At 38.8% G+C, this 18,704-nt stretch overlaps 1 protein-coding gene across 1 annotated transcript in view; it reads left to right on the top strand.

The window, feature by feature from the left end:
• Positions 1-18,704, top strand: part of LOC131899928 (charged multivesicular body protein 1B2) — a 42,031-nt gene that overhangs the window by 13,689 nt on the left and 9,638 nt on the right. The window contains exons 3-5 of the mRNA XM_059251395.1: positions 6,823-6,969; positions 7,329-7,397; positions 7,485-7,592. Coding sequence (XP_059107378.1) covers positions 6,823-6,969; positions 7,329-7,397; positions 7,485-7,592 — 324 coding nt within the window. The remainder of the gene's footprint in view (positions 1-6,822; positions 6,970-7,328; positions 7,398-7,484; positions 7,593-18,704) is intronic.

Below are 18,704 nucleotides of genomic sequence, written 5' to 3'. Positions count from 1 at the left end.
TTTAGCAAAATGCTGCAGAAGAGTATGCTTGATGTTTTTTATTTATTTATTTATTTATTTATTTATTTATTTATTTATTTATTTATTTATTTTACATCTTTCCCAATTACTAGATGTGAAAAGACTTAGGAGAATCACCATGATACGGCGATGGGTTTTGTCTTAATCTATTTATTCTAACATTCACTTCAGTGGCCACATCATGACCTCTCTCTTTGTAAACCTCAAGATCCCCCTTTCTCATTCTCAGATTTGCCTGATGCTCTGGCTTTCTAGTTAACAGAGAAATGTTAGATCACTGTAGATCGCTGCCTCAGTTGCCATAGTGTGCCCTTTTCCTCCTTTAAAAATAGGTGAACTAGCCATGTGTCTAAGAATGAAAGGGAGTCTGCTCCTCTTCTCTGCTAAGGCCTGTTCCCAGGTATCATTAGGTTTACATTATCAGTTTTCTCTTATGTGCTGAATAAATTGTGTTAGCCCACAGCCATCTTTAAATCTTTCGAAGCACTTGTATGAGATTTCTGCTTCTTGATGCTCTCGTGGTTTTAGCTGTTTGCCTGAGGGCTTTTTTGTGTGTGGATTGGTTGGTTGGTTTGGGTATTAGGCAAACAATTCCCCACCAGACCCTGTTGCCAGTACCTTTCTTGCTTTTTTCCCCCATTACTTGTAACCCCTTGGAAATAGCCCCCTATTTTTTTTTCTTAGCTCTAATTCCTCCTGCTTCCGTATTTGTTTTTTGTTTTGTTGTTCATTTACACTTAGACCTCTACCTGGATGGAAACCAAGAACATTTATACTGCTCAATCCAATTAGTTCTTAATCTACATTTTATTAGAACTATTGATAGTATTTGTCTGGGTTCATTACTCCTTCCTTCCAACACTTTGGTGCTTTGGCTTTTAGGAAAACACATTCACCACTGCCCAGTCCAAGTCCATTTTACTACTGTTCTTTTTTTTTTGTTATTTCTAACCTCCGATGACCCTAGAAGTTATTTCATCTAGTTGGTCTTCTAGCTTTATTTGCATGGTGATGGATAACTCTAGCTTAGCCTATATACCTGAAATGAAGACTCCTGTTTCAACTTCTTTTTTGTTTCTACTTGGATGACCAAAGGAAAAAAATCCAACTTGAAACAGGGCTCCTTATGTGACATCCTCCAGTACAGCATTTCCTGGTGTGCCTATAAGGCATTTTCTGTCTTTCAGACAAAACAAATAGTCTTAGAATGGCATTATGCTTAACCTCTTGTTTCATATACTGCATCTGAGCCTTGGAAAATCTTTCAAAAGTCTTTAGAATCTGATCACTTCTTACCAAGTCCAGTGTACCCATCTCCACCCAGGCCATCCTTATCTTCCCTCACTGATTGTAAACAAGCTTCCGTTAGCCTCTTTGTTTTGGCCTCTGTTTTGACCCTGTTCCCATAATGATTTCGTTTTAGGGTTTTGTTTTTCTCCCAGCACTAGGAATCAAGCCCAATAACAATTACTCCTGTTAGACAAGGACTCTACCACTGAACTACTGAGCTACATCCTTCAACCCCCATAAAAGTAATCTTAACACAGCAGCCAGAGGAAGTATTTTAAGAGAAGTCATAGGTCAGTGTTCCGCTCAGAACTATGTTGTGATCTCTTACCGTCAAGTAAAATGTCAGGTTTTTGAAATGGCCCCAGTGCCATTTCTGATTTATTACTGGCATTTCTGATTTCCCTTGGTAGACTTGACTGTGTTGCCCCTTCTGCCGTGTCAGTACCTGTTTACACAGTCTTCTCACTGGTGGGCTTCCGCCATGGGACTGGCCTGCCTTCTTCCTCCGGCTAAGATAGAAACCTTTTTCTATTTCATATGCTCACTCACATCTCCCTATGTCAAACGGCCCTATCAGGGTCTGAAAATTCAAGAACCACAGTCCTAACTTTTTTATTTGAAATAATTTTTAAAACTTTTTGAAATTATAATTACATGATCCCTCCCTTCCCTTTTCTTCCCTCCAAGTCATCTCATATACCTCCTTATTCTCTTTCTAATTCATAGCCTCTTTTTCCTTCCTGTCATAGCTTCATTTCTCTCCATGACACCTACTGCTTTTTTTTCACCTTTACTGTTTTCTATTTGAATTGTTTTGCTTATTGTCAGACTCTCTGTTTGGATTATATGTTCCATAATAACCCAACCCAGAGATTTCTTTGGGTTCACTACAAAATCCGCACTGCCTAAAATGCTGTCTTGCATCTGCTAGATGCTAGGCCATCAGAGAGAGTAACTGAGTTGAGAGAAAGTCTTTTTAATATAGGACATTATTTTCTGCTTTAATGCTGTATTCACATGCAGATGTTTCTTTTGTAGTAATTTTTAATTAACTAAAAATGAACAAAGGTAATTAGGCATCAAACAAAAAACCCTTGAATATATTACAGGAGATAATACTTCAATCAAGGAAGCAATTATTGATGGAAGATAATAGATACTTACCTGAATGAGACGAAAACATGTATGTAATACATGCCTGCAGTCCCAGCTATTCAGCTATTCAGGAGGCTCAGGCAGAAGGATTGAAAGTTCAAGGCCACCCTGGGTAACTTAAGGAGATTCTATATCAAAATTAAATTATTCTAAAGTAGTAGGAATACAGATGAATGATTTTTTTAAAAACCTAGATATTTCATTCAAATGAGCAACAAATTTTATACATATTTAAATGTCAGAAATGAAACCATTCAATACCATAAGAAATTACCATGAGGTAAAAAAATGACATTTAGAGTACAGTAAAATAAATAAGTGAGACATCTATTTAAAATCTATAATCACATAAAATAAAATACTAATCAGCAATATAGGAAAAGTAACATTACATGTAACAAATACATAGCTATTTAATCAGAAAAACTCTAAAAAGATGAATACATACAAAATACTCAGAAAAAAAGTATAAAACTACTTTATGTAATGGAAAAGCTAATGGGTTATATTACAAATTTTTTCATTTTTATTAAATGTTTATCCTGTAATATATTTTGATATTTTTCCTCTTCCCCAACTTCCTCCAGATCCTTCCCACCTAACAACCTTCCCAACATTATGTTCTCTCTCCCTCTCCCTCCCTTTTTCTCCCTGTCTTAAAAAAAGAAAAAAATCACAAAACATTTTTCCATGCCTGCATGTAATATACTTCAGTTATATGCACATATGTAATATATGTTATATATTATATGTATGTAATATATATATATATATATATATATATATTATGTCATATGCACTCCCTACTACCCTCACTTGCCTTTCTCCCTCCTCCTCCTGGTCCCTCCATCAAAATGCCCCATTCTACTTCCATGTCTTTAAAAACAAATCCAAAATCTGCTTTTGTGAGAAAATACGTGTTCTCTTTCTGAGTCTCACTTATTAAAATTACCATTATGATGCCCACTTCATAATGTTTTTATGACATTTTTGTGCAAATGTCATAACTGTATCCTTTATGACTGAACTGTACTCCAACGTGTGTGAAATAACACATTTTCTTTATCTATGTATCTATGGGTAAGCATCTAAAGTAATTCTATAAGTTGGCTATTGTGAATAGTACCATAGTAAACAGTATTGCATGTTGGCTTCAGGTGTATACCCAGGAGTAGTAAAACCAGGTCATGTGCTAATTCTATTTTTAATTTTTAAGGAACCTCTATATTGATTCCTGAATATACTGATTGATATATTGATTCCCATATACTCACCAGCATGTTCTGCTGTGTGAATTCGCTCTGCCAATGACCTTGGAGTAGCTGGCCTGATAGAGGCATGTTTTTTTCTGAGTATGTGACTGCTTAAAACTGCCAGGGGCAGGGCGGGGGTGGGGGCGTGCTCTCTGTCTATTGATATGGTTGGAGACTAGACTGGCTAGTTCCATTAACACTCCCCCCTCCCCAGCTGGGCAAAACAGAAGGACTCTGCAACTGGATCTACCTTATCCTGTATCTGTGAGTCTGTTTTCCCATAGCACCCATTAATAAATTGATATATATTCATATATACACCCTTTTGGCTCCTGTTTCAAGTGGTGCCTAATGTGACCTGAGCCCCACAGCCTGCAGCTAGTCTGTGTGCAGTCCACCTCCAGCCTCTGTGGCTGCTTGTGCTTCCCAAGCCCTGCTGAGCCCAGAGCCTGGCCTGAGCACCAAGCCTGGCCCGAAACGTAATAACCAACCCTTTTTATCAAAGAAATTCAATGAGGTACTGCTTTTTTCCTTTTATTGTTATGGATTCTCCTCCACCAACTCATCCTAGTTCCTCCCCACTTCCCCTCCCATCCAGATCTACCCCATTTCTGTCTCATTAGAAAACAAGCAAGCAGCTAAGGAAACACTAATAAAATAAAATAAAACAAAATAGACAGATTGGAATAGAACAAAAGAAACAGGAAGAAAAGAACAAGAAGCAGCAACACAAGAAACACATACAGGTCTAGAGACACACACATTCACACTACAGGTATCCCACAAAAACAAAACCGGAAGCCATAATATATATGCAAAGGACCTGTAAGGTGTTTAAAAAATGCCTTGACACTACACTATGAGACAAAGAACTTCCAAAGATGCCATTAAGTTCATTTTCTGTTGGCTATCTACTGCTCAGCATGGGGCCTACCCTTAAGAGTGTTTTTCCCCCCCAGTGAGACTCCCTTGAAGAATACTAATTTTTATTTGCAAGTAATTATCAGTTGGAATTCGCCTCTGGTTGGGCCTGGGGGGGTGTCCACTTCGGTCAGCTCTAGGATCCCATCTGGTGCAGACCCATACAGGCCTTGTGTTTGCTGCCACAGTCTCTGTGAGTTCGTATGTAAGTCAGTCCTAATGTGTTTAGACGGCCTTGTTTCCTTGGTGTCCTACATCCCCTTTGGCTCTTACATTTTTTTCTGCCTCCTCTTCCATGGGATTCCCTGTGTTTTAAAGGAGGGATTCTGTAGAAATATCCCATTCGTGGCTGAGTGTTCCAAGGTCACTCACTTTGTGCAATGTCTGGTTGTGGGTCTCTGCATTTGTTCCCATCTGTTGCAGCAAGAAGCTTCTGAGCTGAGCAAGGCACTGCTCTATGAAGAGAGCAGAATGTCATTAGGAGCCATTTTATTGCTACATGCCTCTAGTAGAACAGTGGTATTTGGTTTTCCCCTAGGTCCCTGGCCTATCTAGTCTCAGGTTCTTGGTCATCCAAGCAATGTCAGGTGTGGGTTCCATATCATGGAGAGGGACTACATTTTACTTCTTAGATCATGATGGACTACAGTAATAATATCCTATGTTGATTACCTGTGAATAACGCAATAGTGCTATTCTAGATGAAGAAATTGTTATAAGCATCAGAGGGAGTATAATTAAATTTGAATATATGTCTGTATCCAGTAACTCAATATTCAGGTATTTGTCTTATGAAAACATTTGGAAAGTGTGTAAAGATACACGCACGCGCGCGCGCACACACACACACACACACACACACACACACAAAGAGTTATAAAAATTGCTATTTATTTTATTGAAGAATTAGGATCTTATTCTTGAATTTCTGTCATTTCTGTACTACCTATGTCACTTTGTTGTGTGATCTGAACTATTTATTCAATGATTTTTTTTTCTTTAGATAAATTTGGTTTTCTTTTAGTTCTATCCTTGATCTGATATATTATACAAAAGGGCTGGATTCCTGTTAGACAGTGTTTTCTTATGCATATTCAGTAAAATCATACAGAAACTGCTTAATGTCTGTGTAACATCTAGAATCATTTTATGTGTGATCAGTAATTCTTTTACTACAGTGACATTTGTATGATGCAACTCTTAGAAATGATGATGTAGTTACGTTCTTAACTTAAAGTGATGTTTTTAGCATGAGAGAAAACAAGATTCAAAACTCTGCATTCTATGTGCCTGCTTTTTTTTTTTTTTTTTTTTTCGAGACAGGGTTTCTCTGTGTAGCTTTGCGCCTTTCCTGGAACTCACTTGGTAGCCCAGGCTGGCCTCGAACTCACAGAGATCCACCTGGCTCTGCCTCCCAAGTGCTGGGATTAAAGGCGTGCGCCACCACCGCCCGGCCTTTTTTTTTTTTTTTTTTTTTAATATTATTTATTATGTATACAATGTTCTGCCTGCATATATGCCTACATGCCAGAAGAGGGCACCAGACTTCATTACAAATGGTTGTGAGCCACTTGTGGTTGTTGGGACTTGAACTCAGAACTTCTAGAAGAGCTGCCAGGACTCTTAACCTCTGAGCCATCGCTCCAGCACCCACCTATGTGCCTGCTTTTGTTACAAACTACATAGTAATAAATGTGTTTATATATTAAGATAGTATGTACTAAAATATTAACAATGAAAATAGCATGGTGATATAATTAGGAGCCATTTTTAACTTTTAGTTTCTATTCTATTTTTTAGGCAAGGTCTCACTGTGTAGCTCTGGCTGGCCTGGAACTTGCTATGTAGACAAGGGTGGCCTCAAGCTCAGAGTTAGGTTGCTCCTGCCTCCTGAATGCTGGAATTAAAAGCATGTGCCATGTCCAGCATATTTTAATTTCTTAAACTGTAAATACATGTGTATTTTCTAATCATGATATTAAAAGAGAATAGGATTATACATTACTACTTAACTGTCATAATAATTAGCTGTCAAAAGGCTAATTCAAACCTCTTATATATAGACTATAATTAATTTGATGTCATTTAATTTTTAAAAAATATCTGTACTTTGGCTCTTTGTCTTCACCAGTGTCTTAGTTTGCTATTTTCTTCAACAATATGTTCCTTCTGCTTAAAACAGGCCATTCAGAAAGGCAATACAGAAGTTGCAAGAATACATGCTGAAAATGCAATCCGTCAAAAAAACCAAGCAATCAATTTCTTGAGAATGAGTGCTAGGGTTGATGCTGTGGCAGCCAGAGTTCAAACTGCAGTAACAATGGGCAAGGTAAGACTAAGCGTCTGTCAGTAAAGTAACACTTGACTGAAGCTTAATGAGAGTAGAAAGACCTACAAAAACAACACATCTGAGTCTGTTACAGGGTATTAGACGGGGTTAATAAAGGACTTCATGGAAAATCAGACTGAGTAAGGAAAGAGATTTGGACAGTGGACTTTCAACTATCTTATTAGCTGTCTACTAAGAAGTGTCAGTAATATAAAATAGAGTGTACCTAGACCTAGATACAGATTGTGGTATTACTGTTAAGGAAGTAATAGACAAGTTTCCTAAGTTGATCTATAAATAATATACTTAAAAGATTACAAAATTTCCATGTTACTAAATCAGTTTTTTATTCCAAATAGGTGACAAAGTCCATGGCAGGTGTAGTTAAGTCTATGGATGCTACATTGAGGAGTATGAACCTTGAAAAGGTAAAAACATAAACAATTACCATTGTTACTTGATGTTCAGATAGCATCTTTTCAGGATACATTTTGCTTATGACTATGTCTTTATAGATTTCTGCCTTAATGGACAAATTTGAACACCAGTTTGAAACATTGGATGTTCAAACACAGCAAATGGAAGATACAATGAGTAGCACTACAACCCTAACAACACCACAGGTAAGAATCATTTCTTTACTTGGAATGGTTTCTTAAAAATGACTTGATCTAGCTGTAGTGACACGTGCTTCAAGATTTCTATGAGGTCAAGACTAACCTGTGCTGTGGAGTAACTTTCAGGCCAGCCTGGGTTACATAGTGGAAACCCGTCTCAAAACAACAACTGACCTGTTGTCAAAATGTAATGGCTTTATGAATATAAATCATCTTACCTTATAGAAGCACACTGTGTCTCAGATGGAGGTAGGCAGCTTGCTACTGCTCTGCCTGCAGATTTTTGAGAATGTTTTAGAGGATAATGTTACCTAGCACCTAGCATACTTTGGAATCCTGGTGATTTTATTGGATCAAACATGTAGAATCTAAAGCCTGTTTCCACATGTTTGCTAATGCTCTTATCTTATTAAAACATTAAACAAAAAGTACATAATATTTGGGTAACATATTTTGCTACATATATTAAATGTTTAAATCAATGTCCACATATATTCTCAAACATTTGATATTTATTAATGGTTTGAAAAATGGAAAATCCTTTCTTCTGGTGTTTAGAAATACATAATACATTACTGTTACTATAGTTACTCCTTTGCACTATAGCACATCAGAAATTCTTGTTCCAGTCTTACTGTTATTTAGTACTAATTTATCAACCTTTCTGTAACCCAATCTTATTCAGCCTCTGATAATTCTACCCTCAATTTGCATATATAATTGATACTATACAGTACCTGACTTTTTTTGTTAAGAAAATTTTTTATTCATTTTACATACCAACCACAGATTCCCCCTTCTCATCCCTCCTACTGTTCCCCGCCAGCCTTCCCACCCCAACCTACCTCCCGTCCCCTCATCTGAAAAGGTAAGGCCTCCCATGGGGAGTCCATAAAGCCTGGTACATTCAGTTGAGGCAGGTCCAAGCCCCTCCCCCCTGCATCAAGGCTGTGTAAGGTGTCCCACCATAAGTATCTGACTTTCTCTGCATAGTTTATTTCACTTATTATGTTCTGCTCTACCCATGTTGAGACAAATGATAGAATTTTATTCTTTAGGTAGAATAAATCATATTTTGTATATAGTACATGGTCTTTTTTCTACTCACTGGTTGATAGACACCTAAGTTGTTTCTATTTAATGGCTCTCATGAATGTTATTGCAATGAGTATGAGAGTACCTATGTCTCTTTAACATATTATTTTCATTTCTTTGGAATATGTAACTCATAGTGAAATTACTCAGTCAAATGGCAGTTTAAGATTTTGAGCAACCATTATACTGTTTTTTCCATAATGGCCATACTAATTTACATTCCACCAATAGTGTGTGTGTGTGTATATAGACACACACACACACACACACACACACACACACAAATCTCCTTTTCTCTACATTTTCCTTATGAAGGTACATTATGTTACTTCAAGCTGATTTTGTGATTAGTCAGATTTCAGGAATGCAATTAATTGGGAAAATGACTTGGATTAAATAACATATTTGAATTTCCAATCCTGTTATGCTGTTAATTAACTTTGAGAACTGGAGTAAGACACTACCCTGAGGTTCTGAGGATGTAGCTCAGTTGGTAGAATGCATGTGTAGTATACATGATTTATCCACATTGTTCTTTGATGACTACCTATCTGTTTTGAACAGTGTTTCTTATTTATAACTTTTAAAACCTAAATTCTTCATATGAGAAAAATGATGTATGTGTCTTTTTGATTCTAATGTATTTCACTTAACAGTGATCTCCATTTCCATTAATTTTCCTAAAAATTAACATAATTTTGTTCTTCTTTGTGCTTGAATATTCTCTGTTGTGTATATTTACCACATTTTCTTTGTTCATCCATCTGTTGGTGGAAATAGAGGCTAATTCTGTAACATAGCTCTTGTGGATAGTGTTGAAATAAAATGATGTGCTAGTATTTATGTTGTCTGCTGACTTAAATTCCTTGAGATATATACCCAGGAGTGGTATAACTGTATTATATGCTAATTGTATCTTTAGGTTTTTTTTTTAGGAACCACCATTATGGATGCTATAAGGTCTATAACTAATTTATATCCTTACAAGTGGTGAATAATTGTTTTTTCTCGCAAATTCTAGCTAGTATTTGTTGTTCTTGTCTCTTTTTTTCTGAAAATAGATTTTTTCATGCAATATATTCTGAACACGGTTTCCCCTCCCTCATCTCCTCCCAGATTCCCCTGCCACTTCCCCAGCCATCCAATTGCATGCCCCTTTCTCTCTTTCTTTAGAAAACAAACAAACAGGCAAATAAAAAAGAAAACAAACCATAATAGAAAAGAACAAGCAAATGAACAGAAGACAATAGAAAGAAGGAACATGAGAAGCACATACACACAGGGACACACACTTATACAGACAACTACCCAAGCCCGTGTCTCCAGGACTTTTGTGATGAAGAGGTGCTGAATTTTGTCAAAAGCCTTTTCTTCATCTAATGAGATGATCATGTGGTTTTGTATTTTAGTCTGTTTATGTGGTGGATTACATTTATCCATTTTTGTGTGTCGATCCATCCCTCATCTCTGAAATGAAGCCTGCTTGATCATGGTAGATAATCTTTTTGATGTGTTTTTTTATTCAGTTTGAGAGCATTTGGTTAAGAATGTTTGCATTTGTGCTCATAAGGGAAATTGGTCTGCAATTTTCTTTCTTTGTTGGATTTTTGTATGGTTTACATATCAGGATAAATTTGTGGCCTCATAAACAGAATTAAGCAGTATTCTTTCATTATAATTTGAGAAGTACTGGCGTTAATTCTTTGAATGTCTGCTAGAATCTGCTCTGAAGCTATCTGGCCCTGGGCATTTTTGGTTGAGAAATTTTAATTACTACTTCTATTTCTCTAGGGTTCGTGGGTCTGTTTAGGTTGATTATATGATCTAGATTTATCTACAGTAGATTTTTATTGATAATTTACTGGGTATAGTAGTCTGGGCTGGCATCTGTGGTCACTTAGAGCTTTGTAAACATCTGTCCAGACCCTTTCTGGCTTTTAGAGTCTCCATTGATAGTCAGTTGTTATTATAGCTGATCTGCTTTTATTGTTACTTGGTCATTTTCCCTTTCAGCTTTTAATATTCTTTCTTTGTTCTGTACTTTTAGTGTTTTAATTGTGTGTTATGGGGAGTTTCTTCTCGGTCCAGTCTATTTGGTGTTTTTGTGCTTCTTGTACCTTTATAGGCACATCCTTCTTTATTTTTTTATTTTAAATTTACTTATTTTACGTCCCTAGTGCAGTTTTCCCTCCCTCCTCTCCTCCCGGCCCCCTCCCCCACCTCCCTTTTGTCCCACTCCAATCCACTCCTCCTCCATTTCTATTCAGAAAAGGTCAGGCCTCCCATATCATGTTACAGTAAGACTAAGCACCTCAACTTGTAATTAAGGCTGACAGGGCAACCCAGTATGAGGAATAGGTACCCAACAGCCAGCAAAATAGTTAGAGACATCCCCTTCTCCCACTGTTAGGAGTCCCACAAGAAGAACAAGCTATACAACTGGTTTATATATGCAGAGGGCCTAGGTCAGTCCTATACAGGCTCCCTGGTTGTCTCTTCAGTCTCTGTAAGCTCCTATGAGTCCATGTTAGTTGATTCTGTGGATTTTCTTGTAATGTCATTGGCCCCATTGGCTCCTACAATCCTTCATCCTCATCTTCAGCAGGATTCCCAAAGCTCAGCCTGATATTTGGCTGTGGGTCTCTGCATTTGTTACCATCAGTTGCTGGATGAAGCCTCTCTGATGACAGTTGGGCTAGGCACCAACCATGTTTGTCTTTCTGTGTCTGGGTTACCTCACTCAGTGTGATTTTTTTTTTCTAATTCCATTCATTTGCCTGCAAATATCATGGTGTCATTGTGTTTAACAGCTGAGTAATACTCCATTATGTAAATATACTGCATTTTCTTTATTCTTCAGTTAAGAGATGTCTAGTTTGTTTCCGGGTTCTGGCTAAAAAGCTTCTATTAGTGTAGTTGAGCAATGTTCTTGTGGTATGATTGAGAATCCTTTGGTTATATCCCCAAGCGTTAGTTGGATCTTGAGGTAGCAGTTTCCAGTTTGCAGAGAAACTGCCATATTGATTTCCAAAGTGGCTGTTTATTATCCCAAGTTTACACTCCCACCAACAATGGAGGGGTGTTCCCCTTGCTCCACATCCTCTCCAGAATAAGCTATCACTTGTATTTTTGATCTTAGCCATTCTGACAGGTGTAAGATAGAATCTCAGAGTAGATTTGATTTGCATTTCCCTGATGGCTAAGATTGCTGAACAATTCTTTAAGTGTTTCTTAGCCACTTGAGTTTCTTCTGTTGAGCATTCTCTGTTTAGAGCTGTAGCTTATTTTTTAATTGGATTATTTGGTTTTCTGGTGTCTAGTTTCTTGAGTTCTTTATATATTTTGGAAGTAGTCCTCTATCAGATGTGGGGTTGGTGAAAAACTTTTCCCATTCTGTAGGCTGCTGTTTTGTCCTGTTGACAGTATCCTTTGCCTTACAGAAGCTTTTCAGTTTCATGGGGTCCCATTTATTAATTGTTGATCTTAGTGTCTGCACTATTGGTGTTCTGTTCTAGAAATTGTCCCCTCTGCCAATGCATTCAAGGCTATATCCCACTTTTTCTGCTATCATGTTCAGTGTATCTGGATTTATGTTGAGGTCTTTATCGACTTGTACTTGAGTTTTTGCGGGGTGATAGATTTGGATATATTTGTATTCTTCTACACGTAGACATCCAGTTAGATCAGCACCATTTGTTGAAGGTGCTTTCTGTTTTCCATTGTATAATTTTAGTTTCTTTTTCGAAAATCAGCTGTCCATAGGTGTGTGGATTTATGTCTGGGTCTTTGATTCGATTCCACTGATCCACCTGTTTCCATGTGTTTTTATGCCAATACCATTCTGTTTTTATTACTGTAGCTTTGTAGTAGAGCTTGAATGAAGGGGTGGTAATACCTCTGGAAGGTCTTTTATTGTACAGAATTGTTTTAGCTATCCTGGGTTTTGTTTTTCCATATGAAGTTGAGTATTGTTCTTTTAAGTTCTGTAAAGAATTGTGCTGGGAATTTAAAGGGGACTGTGTTGAATCTGTAGATTGCTTTGGGTATGATGGCAATTTTTACTATGTTAATCCTACTGATCCATGAAAATGGGAGGTCTTTCCATCTTCTTATATCTTTTCCAGTTTCTTTCTTCAAAGACTTGAAGTTCTTTCTATACAGGTCTTTCACTTGCTTGGTTAGTGTTACACCAAGATATTTTATATTACTTGTGGCTATTGTGAATGGTGTTGTTTCCCTGATTTATTTCTCAGCCCTTTTTATTGTTGGTATATAGGAGCACTACTGATTTTGTTGTTGTTGTTGTTAATCTTGTATCCAGCCACTTTACTAAAGGTGTTTATCAGCTGTAGAGGTGGCCTATGTATACTATCATATCATCTGTGAATAGTGATGCTTTAACTTCCTTCTTTGTTCATGATCTCCTTTAGTTGTCTTATAACTCTAGCTAGAACTTCAAGTACTATATTGAATAGACATGGAGAGAGTGGACAGCCTTGTCTCATTCTTTAATTTTAGTGGAATTGCTTTGAATTTCTCTCCATTTAATTTGATGTTGGCTGTCAGCTTGCTGTATATTGCTTTTATTGTGTTGACCTATGTCCCTTGTATCTCTGATTTCTCCGACTTTTCTCATAAAGGGGTGTTGGATTTTGTCAAAGGCTTTTTCAGTATTTAATGAGATGATTATGTGTATTTTTTTCTTTCAGTTTGTTTATACAGTGGATTACATTGACAGATTTTCATATGTTGAACCATCCCTGCATCTCTGGGATGAAGCCTACTCGGCCATGGTGGATGATCTTTTCAATGTGTTCTTGGATTCGGTTTGCCAGTATTTTATTGAGTACTTTTGCATCAATGTTCATGAATAAAACTGGTCTGTAATTGTCTTTCTCTGTTGAGTCTTCGTGTTGTTTGGGTATCAGGGTGACTGTGGCCTCATAGAAAGAATTTGGCAGTGTTTCTTTTGTTTCTATTTTGTGGAATAATTTGAGGGGTTCTGGTATTAGCTCTTCTTTGAAAGTGTAGTGGAATTCTGCACTAAAACCATCTGGCCCAGGGCTTTTTTTGGTTGGGAGACTTTTAATGACTGCTTCTATTTCAAAAGGAGTTGTAAGTCTCTTCAAATTGTTACCAAATCTTGATTTAATTTTTGTATGTGGTATCTATCAAGAATTTTTTCCATTTCTTTTACTTTTCAATTTGTGGAGTACAGGTTTTTAAAGTATAACCTAACGATTCTCTGGATTTCCTCAGTGTCTGTTGTTATGTCCCCCTCCTTATTTTTGATTTTTGTTTATTTGGATATTCTCTCTCTGCCTTTTAATTAGTTTGGATAAGGCTTTGTCTACCTTTTCTTTTTCCTCAAAGAACCAATTCTTTGTTTCACTGGTTATTTGTATTTTTCTCTTTGTTTCTATTTTATTGATTTAATCCCCCAGTTTGATTATTTCCTGCTGTCTGCTTCTCCTGGGTGTGTTTGCTTCTTTTTGTTCTAGAGCTTTCAGGTGTGCTGTTAAAGTCCCTAGTGTGAGATCTCTCCAACTACTTTATGTAGGCACTTAGTGCTATGAACTTTTTTCTTAGCACCACTTCCATTGTTTCCCACAAGTTTGGGTATGTTGTGCACTCATTTTCATTGAATTCTAGGAAGTCTTTCATTTCTTTCTTATTTCTTCCTTGACTCAGTGGTGATTCAGTTGAACATTGTTCAGTTTCCATGAGTTTGTAGGCTTTCTGCAGTTTGTGTTGTACTTGATATCCAGCTTTAATCTGTGGTAGTCTGATAGGATGCAGGGGGTTATTCCAATTTTCTTGTATCTGTTGAGACTTGCTTCATGACTGGAAAATTTTCTCCTGTGATTTTGTTCAAGACATTTTCTGGGCCTATAAACTGGGAATTTTCTCCTTCTTCTATTCCTATTATTCTTAGGTTTAGTCTTTTTTATAATGTCCTAGATTTCCTGGCTGTTTTGTGTCAGGAATTTTTTTAAAATTTAACATTTTTTTGACATCTGATGTACCTGTTTCTTCTGTTGTGTCTTCAGTGCCTGAGATTCGCTCTTCCATGTCTTGTATTCTGTTAGTAACGCTTGCATCTATAGTTCCTGGTAGCTTACCTAGACTTTCCATTTCCAGAATTCACTCAGTTTGCATTTTCATTATTGCTTCTGTTTTCTTTTCGGGTCTCAAACTGTTTTATTTGTTTCCATCAACTGTTTCTATCTTGGTTTTCTTGACATTCTTTAACAGATTTATTTATTTCCTCCAATATTTTGACTGTCTTTTCCTTGATTTCTTTAAGGGATTTATCCATCTCCTGTTTAAGGATCTCTGTAATCCTCATAAAGTTGGTTTTAAGGTCATTTTCTCGTGTTTCGGCTGTGTTGGCATATTCAGGGCTTGCTGTCGTGGGATGACTGGACTCTGGTGGTGGTGTCATGTGCCCCTGGCTGTTGTTGTGTTCTTACATTTACATTTAGGCATCTAGCTTGGGAATGATTACAGGTGTAGGTGCTGTTTTCTGGATTTGTCTTTATTGGATGGGTGTTTTCTTCCTTGCTTTCTCTTTCCTCTTTGTCCTACTGACTGCTGTGCCTGTGCTTGGGTAGAGGCTCTCCACTCCTGTTGGGGCTGGGCTTCTGGTGGCCTGGGTGGCCTCTGGTCCAGCAGTGGGTTTCTGCCCAAGTTTGGGGCTGGAGTTCTGGCTATATGTGTGGCCTCTGATCTGGCCAGGGGTCCTCTGGGGTTCAGGATGCTGTCCTGGCTTCAGGTGGCATAGGAGGCTTGTGCCTGCTTTTCAGGGAGTTGGCCTGGTCTCTTGGGTTCAGGACACTGGTCTGGCCCCCGGGGTTCAGGATACAGGCCTGGCCTCTGGGGTTCAGGATGCTGGCCTGGCCTCTGATGGGGTAGAAGGCTGCCGCAAGAGGTGTGGGCTGGAATATGGTGATGAGGAGAGGAGGGGAAGTTGGAATTACACCAGGTGACCACAAGCGGGATGGGGGGCAGTCTTACCTGGTTTTCAGGATGCCGGCCTGGTCTCTGGTGAGATAGGAGGGTTCTCCCAGAGGTGTGGGCAAGGCTAAGGTGCCAAGGAGAGGAGGGGCACTGGGGATTACACTGTGTAGGCACAGGCAGGGCACGGGGTGTAGAGGATGTCTTGCCTGCTTTTCAGGGAGCTTCCCTGGCCTCTGATGGGGTAGAGGTCTTCCACCAGAGGTATGGGTCAGGGTGTAGTGATGAGAGAAGAGGGAGAGTTGGAGTTATGCTGGGCGAGCTCAGGCTGGGTGGGGGGCAGTCTCACCTGGGTTCAGCACATCCTTCGTTATGTTAGGAAATTTTTTTCTATGGTTTTGTTCAAAAAGTTTTCTGTGCCTTTGACCTGGGTTTCTTCTCCTTCCTCTACTCCTCTTATTTGTAGATTTGGTCTTTTCATAGTGTCCCAGATTTCCTGGATGTTGTGCCTGGGTCTTTTTAGATTTAACATTTTATTTGACTGAGGTGTTCATTTCTTCTATCTTGTCTTCACTGCCTGAGATTCTCTCTCCATTCTTTTGTACTCTGCCAGTGAGGCTTACTACTGAGGTTTTAGTTTAATTCCTAAATTTTTCATTTCCCCTGGTACTTCTATTTGGGTTTTCTTTAGTGCTTCTATTTCTGCGTTCATGTCTTGAACTGTGATTATTATTTCATGCTTGTGTTTTCACAGACCTCATGAAGGGCTTCATTTATATCCTCTATTTTGAAGTCCTTCTCTTTGGGGAGTTGGAGGTGTGGTGGGAAGAGGGTATCCTGCAAGTAGGTTACAGTAAGGCACCGAATTATCTAGAGAGGTGGGGAAGAAAGGGCAAGGAGTACCCCGAGTCTGAACCAGGTGTTGGAGTTTCCAGTGAATGAAGTTGAGGTGGGGGGAAGGGCAACTGTCAGCAGGCTGTTCCAGGGCTGAGGGTGAGAATGGAGAGATCATAATGGAAGACAGCAAGGAGAGTGTGCTTCCCCTACTGGAGTCCCTGCCAGGTGTGGCCACGAGGGATCCTGGGTGGAAAGTGGTTTCGGATTGGGGGGCCTGACAGGAAAGAAGAGGGGTGGACTGGAAATGGGGCTGAGAGGGTCAACGGGAAGGAGGAAAGCTGGCTCCACTGCAGGCTTAGGTGGAGTCTCCAGGGAAGGAAGACAGAGGGAGGAGGAGCCCCTGCAGGCAGTCTGTTACGGGGCTGGGGATGTGCCTGGGGAAATGGCAGTGCTGGACAGGAAGGAAGTGAACGTAGCCTGCCTGCCTGTGTTTGTTTTCTTTATGCTAGTCATTCTTACACTGTTAGTGCTGGGATGTCATGTAGTTTTGATGTGCATTTCTTAGCTTAGGATGCTGTACATCTTTCCGTACATTTTTAGCCATCTGTACTTCTTTTGAAAACTCTGTGTTCAGTTTATTTCTTCATTATATTGATTGGATGGTTTTTACTGTTTAAGGTTTCAAGTTTATATTAATTACCTTCCCATCTTCAGGTTAGCCTTTCATTCCATTGTTTTCTATTTTGTTTTTTCCTGTGGTATACAGAAACTTTTGATTTTCCTGCAATCCTAATTGCCAATTCTAGTTACTATTTCCTATTTCAGAAACCCCATATCTATTACTTGAAGTTCTTTATATTTTTTCCTTACTTTTTTCACAGTTTCAGGATTCACATTAAGGTTGTTAATCTATTCTGATTTTATTTTTATGCAGGATGAGAAATAAGAGTTTTGTTTCATTCTTTTAAAGGTGGATATCCAGTTTTTCCAGATTCCTCAGCAAAATGTATTGAACTATCTCTGAATTTATGGTTTTGGCACCTCTGGAAAATGAGATGGCTAAAGTGGTGTTTATTTCTGTGGCCTTTATTCTTTTGTTTCCTCCTCTTCAGACTTACTCTTCATTCTTCTTCAGCCCCTTCCAGGAGCCCCTTCTCCCACCCCACCTCCATTTCTTGAAGGGAGCCTCTTGGTGTAGATGCAGGGGCCCCCAGCCCTTCCAAATCCCTTTCTCCTCAGACTTACTCTTAAGTCCTGCCTGCCGCCTCAGCCCCATCTCCAGTCCCTGGGGACTGCAGCACTTGCTGCAGACCCAGGGTCCCTTAGCTCTTCCCCACTGTCCCTTCCAGCCTTACCTTGTAGCCCCTCCCCATTCCTTTTATGTCCCCTGCCAAGCCACAGGAACACTTTCTGTTCAGACACACAGGGCTGAAACACAGGCAATTTTCATTCTCTTCCTTGGTGTCCATTCTGGTCTCTCTAGAATTATTGTTAGTCCTATAACAGCTTGCAGAGACCCTCACACCCCAGCTTCACTCCCTGGGGACAACTCTTGATGTGGACAGTGGTCACCTAGCTCTTTCCAGCTCTTCTTCTCAGCCTTTTCTCATAGCCTATCTGTATTCTTTTGAGTTACCCTGTGACTCATCAAACCATTCTTTTCTACCAGGGACCTAAAATCAACCACGCTTGCCTAAGAGAAGCAACCTTGCCTAGGCAATAGCAACCACATAACGGCATCCACCCAACAAAGAGGAGACCAGTTAGCTACACCAAGATACACTTCAGATATCATAACTCTAGTTCCTAGACCCCAGTGCAAAAGCACAAATGTGAACAGGAAGACACTAGGCCTCCTCCAGAAAACAGCAACCCTATTGCAATAGACCCCGAAAAAGGCAATTTAGGTGAAGCACAGGCAAGGACTTCAAAATCATAACACTGACTATGTTCAAGGATCTTCGAGAGAATATGAATAAATGCCTTCATGAAAACACAAATAGTTGAATGAAAACATTTCAACATTTCAAGACATGAATTAGAATTTAGCAAAGAAATAGAATCACTAAAAAAAAAAAAAACCAGACTTGAAATAAAACCCAAAGTGGAAATAACAAAATGTAGAGTGGCAAACAAAAATCTAGAGGTAAGCCCCACTGGCATATTATAAGACATGTAAGAGAGAATTTCAGTTATTGAAGACTGTAAGCAGGCACAACAAGAAGCTAC

Source organism: Peromyscus eremicus, chromosome X (assembly GCF_949786415.1).
Source record: "Peromyscus eremicus chromosome X, PerEre_H2_v1, whole genome shotgun sequence".
Lineage (NCBI taxonomy): Eukaryota > Metazoa > Chordata > Mammalia > Rodentia > Cricetidae > Peromyscus > Peromyscus eremicus.
This window is presented reverse-complemented; position numbering and strand designations above follow the sequence as displayed.